This window comes from Telmatherina bonti (assembly GCF_933228915.1).
Source record: "Telmatherina bonti genome assembly, chromosome: 20".
Classification (NCBI taxonomy): Eukaryota; Metazoa; Chordata; class Actinopteri; order Atheriniformes; family Telmatherinidae; genus Telmatherina; species Telmatherina bonti.
This window is the reverse complement of record NC_136618.1, coordinates 5,815,928-5,828,490: the sequence shown is the minus strand read 5'-3', so window position 1 is coordinate 5,828,490 and position 12,563 is coordinate 5,815,928. Positions and strand designations below refer to the sequence as shown.

The 12,563-nt window shown below is 57.9% G+C and overlaps 1 protein-coding gene across 5 annotated transcripts in view; it reads left to right on the top strand.

Moving 5' to 3' along the window:
* Nucleotides 1-12,563, top strand: part of ccny (cyclin Y) — a gene marked incomplete at its 5' end in the record, with an annotated part of 30,253 nt that overhangs the window by 10,830 nt on the left and 6,860 nt on the right. For 3 of the 5 annotated variants that reach the window (XM_079260178.1, XM_079260179.1, XM_079260177.1), the window contains 7 exons: nt 3,187-3,221; nt 3,305-3,328; nt 3,460-3,560; nt 3,650-3,685; nt 6,222-6,279; nt 6,352-6,471; nt 8,905-9,071. In XM_079260178.1, the coding sequence (XP_079116304.1) occupies nt 3,187-3,221; nt 3,305-3,328; nt 3,460-3,560; nt 3,650-3,685; nt 6,222-6,279; nt 6,352-6,471; nt 8,905-9,071 (541 nt within the window). The remainder of the gene's footprint in view (nt 1-3,186; nt 3,222-3,304; nt 3,329-3,459; nt 3,561-3,649; nt 3,686-6,221; nt 6,280-6,351; nt 6,472-8,904; nt 9,072-12,563) is intronic. The other 2 variants (XM_079260176.1, XM_079260175.1) reach the window with 1 other exon arrangement.

Sequence of the window (12,563 nt, the reverse complement as noted above, 5' to 3'; positions counted from 1 at the left end):
GACGTAGGCGGGACGTAGGCGTGTAGGCGGGACGTAGGCATGTAGGCGGCACATAGGCGGGACGTAGGCGGCACGTAGGCGGGACGTAGGCGGCACGTAGGCGGGACGTAGGCGTGTAGGTGGGACGTAGGCGTGTAGGCGGCACGTAGGCGTGTAGGCGGCACGTAGGCGTGTAGGCAGGACGTAGGCGGGACGTAGGCGTGTAGGCGGGACGTAGGCGTGTAGGCAGGACGTAGGCGGGACGTAGGCGTGTAGGCGGGACGTAGGCGTGTAGGCGGCACATAGGCGGGACGTAGGCGTGTAGGTGGGACGTAGGCGTGTAGGCAGGACGTAGGCGGCACGTAGGCGGGACGTAGGCGTGTAGGTGGCACATAGGCGGGACGTAGGCGTGTAGGTGGCACATAGGCGGGACGTAGGCGGCACATAGGCGGGACGTAGGCGTGTAGGCAGGACGTAGGCGGCACTTAGGCGGGACGTAGGCGTGTAGGTGGCACATAGGCGGGACGTAGGTGGCACGTAGGCGGGACGTAGGCGTGTAGGTGGCACGTAGGCGGGACGTAGGCGTGTAGGCAGGACGTAGGCGGGACGTAGGCGTGTAGGCGGCACGTAGGCGGGACGTAGGCGGGACGTAGGCGTGTAGGCAGGACGTAGGCGGGACGTAGGCGTGTAGGCGGGACGTAGGCGTGTAGGCGTGTAGGCGGGACGTAGGCGTATAGGCGGGACGTAGGCGTGTAGGCGGGACGTAGGCGTATAGGCGGGACGTAGGCGGGACGTAGGCGTGTAGGCGGGACGTAGGCGTATAGGCGGGACGTAGGCGGGACGTAGGCGTGTAGGCAGGACGTAGGCGGCACGTAGGCGGGACGTAGGCGTGTAGGTGGCACATAGGCGGGACGTAGGTGGCACGTAGGCGGGACGTAGGCGTGTAGGTGGCACGTAGGCGGGACGTAGGCGTGTAGGCAGGACGTAGGCGGGACGTAGGCGTGTAGGCGGCACGTAGGCGGGACGTAGGCGGGACGTAGGCGTGTAGGCAGGACGTAGGCGGGACGTAGGCGTGTAGGCGGGACGTAGGCGTGTAGGCGTGTAGGCGGGACGTAGGCGTATAGGCGGGACGTAGGCGTGTAGGCGGGACGTAGGCGTATAGGCGGGACGTAGGCGGGACGTAGGCGTGTAGGCGGGACGTAGGCGTATAGGCGGGACGTAGGCGTATAGGCGGGACGTAGGCGGGACGTAGGCGTGTAGGCGGGACGTAGGCGTATAGGCGGGACGTAGGCGGGACGTAGGCGTGTAGGCGGGACGTAGGCATATAGGCGGGACGTAGGCGTGTAGGCGGGATGTAGGCGTGACATTGGCGTGTAGGCGGGACGTAGGCGTGACTTTGGCGTGTAGGCGGGACGTAGGCGTGTAGGCGGGACGTAGGCGTGACATTGGCGTGTAGGCGGGACGTAGGCGTGTAGGCGGGACGTAGGCGTGTAGGCGGGACGTAGGCGTGATATTGGCGTGTAGGCGGGACGTAGGCGTGTAGGCGGGACGTAGGCGTGTAGGCGGGACGTAGGCGTGTAGGCGGGACGTAGGCGTGACATTAGCGTGTAGGCGGGACGTAGGCGTGACATTGGCGTGTAGGCGGGACGTAGGCGTGTAGGCGGGACGTAGGCGTGTAGGCGGGACGTAGGCGTGATATTGGCGTGTAGGCGGGACGTAGGCGTGTAGGCGGGACGTAGGCGTGACATTGGCGTGTAGGCGGGACGTAGGCGTGTAGGCGGGACGTAGGCGTGTAGGCGGGACGTAGGCGTGACATTGGCGTGTAGGCGGGACGTAGGCGTGACATTGGCATGTAGGCGGGACGTAGGCGTGATATTGGCGTGTAGGCGTGTAGGCGGGACGTAAGTGTGGACCTGAAATTAAAGCTAGTTGTGCATAGAATGATCGGGATTGTTTCATGTAAAATGGTTCCATTTGAACTCCATAGACTACAGAAACATGTGCATGATGTGTTTCTGTTATGGAGGTGCGATCGGCCGTCTGCTCCCTTTCTACAAATCGCTTTTGTCTTTGTGACTTCTGTTAATTCAGAGAAGATAAAGGATGAGCCTTCCTCGTGTAGGATGACATGGGGGGAAAATTAACCTTTCTATAAGCTAATGACATGTTTATCCAACACTGGTCCCAGCTGTTATTCCAGATTAAATCACCCTGCTCAGAGCATCAGCATCCAGCCTTGTCCCGAGTATACAGAGATTCCTTCATTTCTCTAATTTATTGGCGAGATCACACACTGTTGTTGGCGAGATCTTTAAAGTCTAGCAGACATTTTTCTGAAGCTATAGGAGCCAGTTTGTCTCAGATTGGTGAAGCTCTGTCCATCTGACAGGCTGCTCCTTCCACACCCACTCATGTCACTTGTGTGGATTTCGGCCTGAACTGGGTTCACACTGGTTTCTGGAAGATTCCTGAGTCTATGCACTGGTTTCCAGTAGAGAATCATGTCTGCTGTTAATGCAGAACATCACCAGCATCCAGCCTTGTCCCAGCATACAGAGATTCCTTCTAATTCTCTGAAACTTTTCTTTTATTCCCCAATGGATGCAATCAGATCATCAATCAGCTCATATGTTCCATGAAATGGTAAAACGTCTCATTTAAAACTCAACTTTCGTGGGCTGTAAATGAAAATGTGAACCCAGTAAAAGCCGGCTGTTGCCATGACACCCGTGAGGCCTGGACTTTAACTCCCATCTGGTTCGGTTAATATTTTCCAGACAGGTGTGGAAACCTCGACTGTTGCTGAAACAACGGTGTGTTTTAAGCCTCATTCTGGACGAAACGACACAAATCCAGCTCCATCAAACGCACCATCAGCGTGCGATTTACCTGGTCTGCATGGAGACAAAGAAAACAAAAACCTGAAGCCGTCTCTACTGTCGGTCGAATCTGGAACCATGGAGGCCAGAATGACGAGCGGATCCAGTAATTACCCCTCCTTCGTCCACAGTTCAGTCGACAGGATGAGGCCTTTGCAGCTGAAAAGCTGCTTGTCGTCATGACAACGCTTCCTTCAACGCTGCCTCTCATGATAGCAAGGGGTCAGAAACTCTGCGTGGCCTCCGGAGGCCCTGCAAGGTGCTGCCCCCTGCTGTCAGGACGATGTACTGCACCACACATCTAACTTCTTCTTCTCTTCGCTTTCAGTTCGAGAAAAGCGGAAGAGTCTTTACATCAACCACGTAAGTAGAACTCGGAGAGGATTTCCCTGTTTTTACTGTCTGACTCAGAAAAACTCATCTCCGTCTCCTGTATTTCTTCCAAGTTCACACACATTTCGGAGAACAAGGTAAAGCGTTTCTCCGTTTGGTTCTGTTCTTTTATGTCTCTGTTTATGTCTGTAAACCGCCGTCCGGGTTTTTCCTCGTCCTGGATCCGGACTGTCCGGTTCTGACCTGTTTGTGTCTGTGCGTCCTGCAGCACCATCCGGGTCCGGTGAGGCGGAAGTACAGCTCGTGTTCCACCATCTTCCTGGACGACAGCACAGTCAGCCAGCCCAACCTGAAGTACACCATCAAATGGTACCAGAACCGGTCCGAACCCGTTCCTCTCATCCTCTCATGTCAGATTCGGTTTGCTGAGATCCGTTCCTGTTTTCATCTCTTTACAGCGTTGCCATGGCGATATTCTATCACATAAAGAACAGGTAAACATTCACCTTTCCTACAGGAATACTGGTACCGTCTGGTACCGGGTCGTCCTCATCAGAACCGTCTGGTACCGGGTCGTCTTAATCAGAACCGTCTGGTACCAGGTCATACCGGGTCGTACGGGGTCATACCAGGTCGTACGGGGTCATACCAGGTCGTATGGGGTCATACCAGGTCGTACCGGGTCATACCGGGTCGTACTGGGTCATACCGGGTCGTACGGGGTCATACCAGGTCGTACGGGGTCATACCGGGTCGTACGGGGTCATACCAGGTCGTACGGGGTCATACCAGGTCGTACGGGGTCATACCGGGTCATACCGGGTCGTACGGGGTCATACCGGGTCGTACCGGGTCATACCGGGTCGTACGGGGTCATACCGGGTCGTACCGGGTCATACCAGGTCGTACCAGGTCGTACGGGGTCATACCAGGTCGTACGGGGTCATACCAGGTCGTACCGGGTCATACCAGGTCGTACCGGGTCATACCAGGTCGTACGGGGTCATACCAGGTCGTACGGGGTCATACCGGGTCGTACGGGGTCATACCGGGTCGTACGGGGTCATACCGGGTCGTACGGGGTCATACCGGGTCGTACGGGGTCATACCAGGTCGTACCGGGTCGTACGGGGTCATACCAGGTCGTACGGGGTCATACCAGGTCGTACGGGGTCATACCAGGTCGTACGGGGTCATACCGGGTCGTACGGGGTCATACCGGGTTGTACCGGGTCGTATGGGGTCATACCAGGTCATACCGGGTCGTGTGGGGTCATACCAGGTCGTACCGGGTCATACCGGGTCGTATGGGGTCATACCAGGTCGTACCGGGTTGTACCGGGTCATACCAGGTCGTACCGGGTCATACCAGGTCGTACGGGGTCATACCAGGTCGTACCCGGTCGTACCGGATCATACCGGGTCGTACGGGGTCATACCAGGTCATACCGGGTCATACCGGGTCGTATGGGGTCATACCAGGTTGTACCGGGTCGTACGGGGTCATACCAGGTCATACGGGGTCATACCAGGTCGTATGGGGTCATACCAGGTCGTACCGGGTCGTACGGGGTCACACCGGGTCACACCGGGTCATACGGGGTCATACCGGGTCATACCGGGTTGTACCGGGTCACACCGGGTCGTACCGGGTCATACGGGGTCATACCGGGTCGTACCGGGTCACACCGGGTCGTACCGGGTCGTACCGGGTAACACCGGGTCGTACCGGGTAACACCGGGTCGTACCGGGTCACACCGGGTCGTACCGGGTCATACGGTGTCACACCGGGTCGTACCGGGTCATACGGTGTCACACCGGGTCGTACCGGGTCATACGGGGTCACACCGGGTCGTACCGGGTCATACGGTGTCACACCGGGTCGTACCGGGTCATACGGTGTCACACCGGGTCGTACCGGGTCATACGGGGTCACACCGGGTCGTACCGGGTCATACCGGGTCATACGGGGTCATACCGGGTCGTACCGGGTCATACGGGGTCATACCGGGTCGTACCGGGTCGTACCGGGTCGTACCGGGTCATACGGGGTCGTACCGGGTCGTACCGGGTCATACGGGGTCATACCGGGTCGTACCGGGTCATACCGGGTCATACCGGGTCATACCGGGTCGTATCGGGTCATACCGGGTTGTACCGGGTCGTACCGGGTCATACGGGGTCATACGGGGTCATACCGGGTCGTACCGGGTCATACCGGGTGGCCGACCGCCTCTCTTTGCTACCAAACAGAAGAATCCGTTTTCTCCTCATATAAATGTAGAAAATTCTCCATCATGTCGTCAGCAGGAATTCATTTCCATCATCTCCAACCAGTCTGACCTCTGACCTCACCAGCTGGATGGTTTCTCTTCTTCTTTTCTGGAAATGCTGGAGATGTTTGAGTGTGAAAATACCAGTAAAACTCTCTGAAATCTTCGTCCTTTTGAAGCTCAGCATGTCGTCTTCATCGCATCTACATCCTGCTAAACAGGAAGTAGAACCGGTGGATCGATGATGTCATCTATCCAACGAACCGCGCAGAAAAATCGGTGAAAGTTTCCTGTGAAGACACGCAGACGATGCACCGTTACGTTAAGTTTGTCCGTTTTCACTCAGCTTTGCTGTCCGTCACGTAGAAAACGGAGCAGTACTGCGGAAACCACCGGGGGGCGGTGTCGAGTTGTATCGCTGATCGGAGAATGAAGCAAACAAAAGAAGAAGAGAAACAACGCAATGCAAAAACCACCAAATTTAAAGAAAGGAAGAAGTTGATCATTCTCTTCTTCTGGTGTTTTTGGACGACTGTTAACAGCGACCAGTCTGAACCCCTCCCCCTGGTGGACGGACCGACTGAATAACCACGGCAACGTGGATGTATGAGAACGTTTGAGACGGGCGTTTTCGTACGTCATGGAGCAGAAAAGGAGCGTCGCTGTTTGGATGAATTCCTCTAAGCGTCTCTCGGACCGGCGGGTCGTAAACGTACCGAGTGAGCGTTAAACTCTTTTCCTCTCTTTCTCCTCCAGAGACGCCGACGGACAGATGCTGCTGGACATTTTTGACGAGAAGCTCCACCCCCTGTCGGTACGGAGATCCCTCCAGTCAGACCTGCTCCTTGTTTTATCTCCTGTTTCACGTCTTCTGGTTTTCTTCTAGAAGTCCGAAGTTCCTGCTGATTACGACAAACACGACCCGGAACAGAAGCAGATCTACCGCTTCGTCCGCACGCTGTTCAGCGCCGCTCAGCTCACCGCCGAGTGCGCCATCGTCACGCTGGTCAGTTCACACACACGAACCTTCAGTGACCGAAACGACCAGCAGAAAACAATCAGACGTACAAACATAAATAAATAAAACCTGTTAGAATAAAAATAAAATAGAATAGAATTCGGATCAGTTCTGTTGAAGGTTTAACGGAGAATTACCGTCGTTTAAGCTCAAATAAAATCCAGATTTAAAGTGTTTAAACACAAATATATGATGTGTGGAAGTGTATGAAACGTGTGTGTGTGTGTCTGTGTGTGTGTATGTGTAAGTGTGTGTCTGTGTGTGTGTGTGTCTGTGTGTGTATGGGTAAGTGTGTGTGTGTGTGTCTGTGTGTGTGTATGGGTAAGTGTGTGTGTGTGTCTGTGTGTGTGTATGTGTAAGTGTGTGTATGTGTAAGTGTGTGTGCGCACGTGTGTGTAAGTGTGTGTGTGTGTGTGTGTGTATGTGTAAGTGTGTGTGAGCAAGTGTGTGTGTGTGTGTGTGTGTGCGCACGTATGTGTAAGTGTGTGTGTGTGTGTGTAAGTGTGTGTGTGTGTGTGTAAGTGTGTGTGTGTGTGTGTGTGTGTAAGTGTGTGTGTGTGTGTGTGCACGTGTGTGTAAGTGTGTGTGTATGGGTAAGTGTGTGTGTGTGTAAGTGTGTGTGTGTGTGTATGGGTAAGTGTGTGTGTGTGTCTGTGTGTGTATGTGTAAGTGTGTGTGTGTGTCTGTGTGTGTGTATGTGTAAGTGTGTGTGCGTGTGTGTGTGTGCGCACGTGTGTGTAAGTGTGTGTGTGTATGTGTGTGTGTAAGTGTGTGTGCGTGTGTGTGTGCGCACGTGTGTAAGTGTGTGTGTGTGTGTGTGTGTGTGTAAGTGTGTGTGTGTGTGTGTAAGTGTGTGTGTGTAAGTGTGTGTGTGTGTGTGTGTGTGTGTGTAAGTGTGTGTGTGTAAGTGTGTGTGTGTGTGTGTGTGTGTGTAAGTGTGTGTGTGTGTGTGTGTGTAAGTGTGTGTGTGTAAGTGTGTGTGTGTGTGTGTGTGTGTGTGTAAGTGTGTGTGTGTGTGTGTGTAAGTGTGTGTGTGTGTGTGTGTGTGTGTAAGTGTGTGTGTGTAAGTGTGTGTGTGTGTGTGTGTGTGTGTGTGTGTGTGTAAGTGTGTGTGTAAGTGTGTGTGTGTAAGTGTGTGTGTGTGTGTGTGTGTGTGTAAGTGTGTGTGTGTAAGTGTGTGTGTGTGTGTGTGTGTGTGTGTGTGTGTGTGTGTGTAAGTGTGTGTGTGTGTGTAAGTGTGTGTGTGTGTGTGTGTGTGTAAGTGTGTGTGTGTGTGTGTGTGTGTGTAAGTGTGTGTGTGTAAGTGTGTGTGTGTGTGTAAGTGTGTGTGTGTGTGTGTGTAAGTGTGTGTGTGTAAGTGTGTGTGTGTGTGTGTGTAAGTGTGTGTGTGTAAGTGTGTGTGTGGCCACCAGGGGGCGGTCTTGCCTCTCTCCTGTTTGCTTCTCGGCTGTTTTGTGCTGCTGGAACTGTTTCTCCTCAGAGCGACTTGCTGATGAAACATGGCGGCATTCCTCGCCGCCGTTTCTACACACTCAGAGTGAAAATCTCCATCAGGATTCCTCGTCAGCGTGTTTTTCAGGAGAAAGTGTGGCGTATACACGGTGGATATAACCGTAGACACGTGCAGCTCACGTGTCCTCGCTGGTCAGAGTCCAGCCTGGCACGCCGTCTGACGGACGCCGTCGCCAGGAGGTTAGCTTCCAGTTTAGCTTCGTTGCTACAGGTCTGGGAGCAGGAGGCGGAGAGAAGACTTACTTAGGTGTCATCAGGTCATATTAGAAACATGAAACTGAAACAGCAACACGTCTGGAAACACAGGAGGCTGGAGGTGGTAGACGGGGTGGGTAGACGCTACCCGCCGCGGCTGGATGGTCGACCTGCTGGACGGGACAGAAATGCAGGAAAACCTCCGTAGACCCGCTGAACCAGTGGTTCCAGACCTCCCTCCATGTACACACATTAAAAGACCGGACCCCTCCCCCAGACCAGACGTTCGCGCTGGCGAGACGTTTTCCCGTATTTCCCTCCTCAGCTGGCGTCCAGCTTCTACGCCGGCCTCCCAGTTAAATGAAACTGGTTCTCCTTCTGCTCCTCCAACCCAGCAGAAGTCTGACGTAAACGTCCCGTCCAATCAGAACTCGTCCCAACCTCCAGTCAGGATTCATTCAATGCGATTTTCCACCTAAAGCGAATAGTGAAAACGCGTAACCGTGGTTACTGATGATGGTGGCGTGGACGGGTGTAAGACGAAGAAGATTTCTGTCTGTAAAAGCTGATTGGTCCCGTTGGTTACCGTTGGTTACAAGCGGAACGTTTTCCGCCTGAAGTAAAGAGTCGTTGGGTTTTCCTGCTCCGATCTTCTACCGATGTCCTGCTTCGTTCCTGCTGTTGAACTGAAACCGGATCCTTCTTCCCCTCCAGGTGTATCTGGAGAGGTTACTGACCTACGCAGAGATCGACATCTGTCCCGCCAACTGGAAGCGCATCGTGCTGGGAGCCATCCTGCTGGCTTCCAAGGTCTGGGATGACCAGGCGGTCTGGAACGTCGACTACTGCCAGATCCTCAAGGACATCACGGTGGAGGACATGTAAGTCTTCCTTACACGAGTTCCTCCTGCAACCGTCCTGCAGGGTTTGGAAAACAGCTGATCCGGCTGCAGGAAGCCAGTTTTACCATCCTGCTGCCACCAAACGGGGCACGTGCACGTGAAAGGATGAAAACTGTGCCATGAAACATCCAGGATCTTATTGAGGAGGCTAATCCGGACCAGATCCACCGCAGGGCGGTCTGACGGAGGACATCATCCCGCTGGCTGCAGGGCGGTCTGACGGAGGACATCATCCCGCTGGCTGCAGGGCGGTCTGACGGAGGACATCATCCCGCTGGCTGCAGGGCGGTCTGACGGAGGACATCATCCCGCTGGCTGCAGGGCGGTCTGACGGAGGACATCATCCCGCTGGCTGCAGGGCGGTCTGACGGAGGACATCATCCCGCTGGCTGCAGGGCGGTCTGACGGAGGACATCATCCCGCTGGCTGCAGGGCGGTCTGACGGAGGACATCATCCCGCTGGCTGCAGGGCGGTCTGACGGTGGACATCATCCCGCTGGCTGCAGGGCGGTCTGACGGAGGACATCATCCCGCTGGCTGCAGGGCGGTCTGACGGAGGACATCATCCCGCTGGCTGCAGGGCGGTCTGACGGAGGACATCATCCCGCTGGCTGCAGGGCGGTCTGACGGTGGACATCATCCCGCTGGCTGCAGGGCGGTCTGACGGAGGACATCATCCCGCTGGCTGCAGGGCGGTCTGACGGAGGACATCATCCCGCTGGCTGCAGGGCGGTCTGACGGAGGACATCATCCCGCTGGCTGCAGGGCGGTCTGACGGAGGACATCATCCCGCTGGCTGCAGGGCGGTCTGACGGAGGACATCATCCCGCTGGCTGCAGGGCGGTCTGACGGTGGACATCATCCCGCTGGCTGCAGGGCGGTCTGACGGAGGACATCATCCCGCTGGCTGCAGGGCGGTCTGACGGTGGACATCATCCCGCTGGCTGCAGGGCGGTCTGACGGTGGACATCATCCCGCTGGCTGCAGGGCGGTCTGACGGAGGACATCATCCCGCTGGCTGCAGGGCGGTCTGACGGTGGACATCATCCCGCTGGCTGCAGGGCGGTCTGACGGTGGACATCATCCCGCTGGCTGCAGGGCGGTCTGACGGTGGACATCATCCCGCTGGCTGCAGGGCGGTCTGACGGAGGACATCATCCCGCTGGCTGCAGGGCGGTCTGACGGTGGACATCATCCCGCTGGCTGCAGGGCGGTCTGACGGAGGACATCATCCCGCTGGCTGCAGGGCGGTCTGACGGAGGACATCATCCCGCTGGCTGCAGGGCGGTCTGACGGAGGACATCATCCCGCTGGCTGCAGGGCGGTCTGACGGAGGACATCATCCCGCTGGCTGCAGGGCGGTCTGACGGAGGACATCATCCCGCTGGCTGCAGGGCGGTCTGACGGTGGACATCATCCCGCTGGCTGCAGGGCGGTCTGACGGAGGACATCATCCCGCTGGCTGCAGGGCGGTCTGACGGAGGACATCATCCCGCTGGCTGCAGGGGCGGTCTGACGGAGGACATCATCCCGCTGGCTGCAGGGCGGTCTGACGGAGGACATCATCCCGCTGGCTGCAGGGCGGTCTGACGGAGGACATCATCCCGCTGGCTGCAGGGCGGTCTGACGGAGGACATCATCCCGCTGGCTGCAGGGCGGTCTGACGGAGGACATCATCCCGCTGGCTGCAGGGCGGTCTGACGGAGGACATCATCCCGCTGGCTGCAGGGCGGTCTGACGGAGGACATCATCCCGCTGGCTGCAGGGCGGTCTGACGGAGGACATCATCCCGCTGGCTGCAGGGCGGTCTGACGGAGGACATCATCCCGCTGGCTGCAGGGCGGTCTGACGGAGGACATCATCCCGCTGGCTGCAGGGCGGTCTGACGGAGGACATCATCCCGCTGGCTGCAGGGCGGTCTGACGGAGGACATCATCCCGCTGGCTGCAGGGCGGTCTGACGGAGGACATCATCCCGCTGGCTGCAGGGCGGTCTGACGGAGGACATCATCCCGCTGGCTGCAGGGCGGTCTGACGGAGGACATCATCCCGCTGGCTGCAGGGCGGTCTGACGGAGGACATCATCCCGCTGGCTGCAGGGCGGTCTGACGGAGGACATCATCCCGCTGGCTGCAGGGCGGTCTGACGGAGGACATCATCCCGCTGGCTGCAGGGCGGTCTGACGGAGGACATCATCCCGCTGGCTGCAGGGCGGTCTGACGGAGGACATCATCCCGCTGGCTGCAGGGCGGTCTGACGGAGGACATCATCCCGCTGGCTGCAGGGCGGTCTGACGGAGGACATCATCCCGCTGGCTGCAGGGCGGTCTGACGGAGGACATCATCCCGCTGGCTGCAGGGCGGTCTGACGGAGGACATCATCCCGCTGGCTGCAGGGCGGTCTGACGGAGGACATCATCCCGCTGGCTGCAGGGCGGTCTGACGGAGGACATCATCCCGCTGGCTGCAGGGCGGTCTGACGGAGGACATCATCCCGCTGGCTGCAGGGCGGTCTGACGGAGGACATCATCCCGCTGGCTGCAGGGCGGTCTGACGGAGGACATCATCCCGCTGGCTGCAGGGCGGTCTGACGGAGGACATCATCCCGCTGGCTGCAGGGCGGTCTGACGGTGGACATCATCCCGCTGGCTGCAGGGCGGTCTGACGGAGGACATCATCCCGCTGGCTGCAGGGCGGTCTGACGGTGGACATCATCCCGCTGGCTGCAGGGCGGTCTGACGGAGGACATCATCCCGCTGGCTGCAGGGCGGTCTGACGGAGGACATCATCCCGCTGGCTGCAGGGCGGTCTGACGGAGGACATCATCCCGCTGGCTGCAGGGCGGTCTGACGGAGGACATCATCCCGCTGGCTGCAGGGCGGTCTGACGGAGGACATCATCCCGCTGGCTGCAGGGCGGTCTGACGGAGGACATCATCCCGCTGGCTGCAGGGCGGTCTGACGGAGGACATCATCCCGCTGGCTGCAGGGCGGTCTGACGGAGGGACATCATCCCGCTGGCTGCAGGGCGGTCTGACGGAGGACATCATCCCGCTGGCTGCAGGGGCGGTCTGACGGTGGACATCATCCCGCTGGCTGCAGGGCGGTCTGACGGTGGACATCATCCCGCTGGCTGCAGGGCGGTCTGACGGAGGACATCATCCCGCTGGCTGCAGGGCGGTCTGACGGTGGACATCATCCCGCTGGCTGCAGGGCGGTCTGACGGAGGACATCATCCCGCTGGCTGCAGGGCGGTCTGACGGAGGACATCATCCCGCTGGCTGCAGGGCGGTCTGACGGAGGACATCATCCGCTGGCTGCAGGCGGTCTGACGGAGGACATCATCCCGCTGGCTGCAGGGCGGTCTGACGGAGGACATCATCCCGCTGGCTGCAGGGCGGTCTGACGGAGGACATCATCCCGCTGGCTGCAGGGCGGTCTGACGGAGGACATCATCCCGCTGGCTGCAGGGCG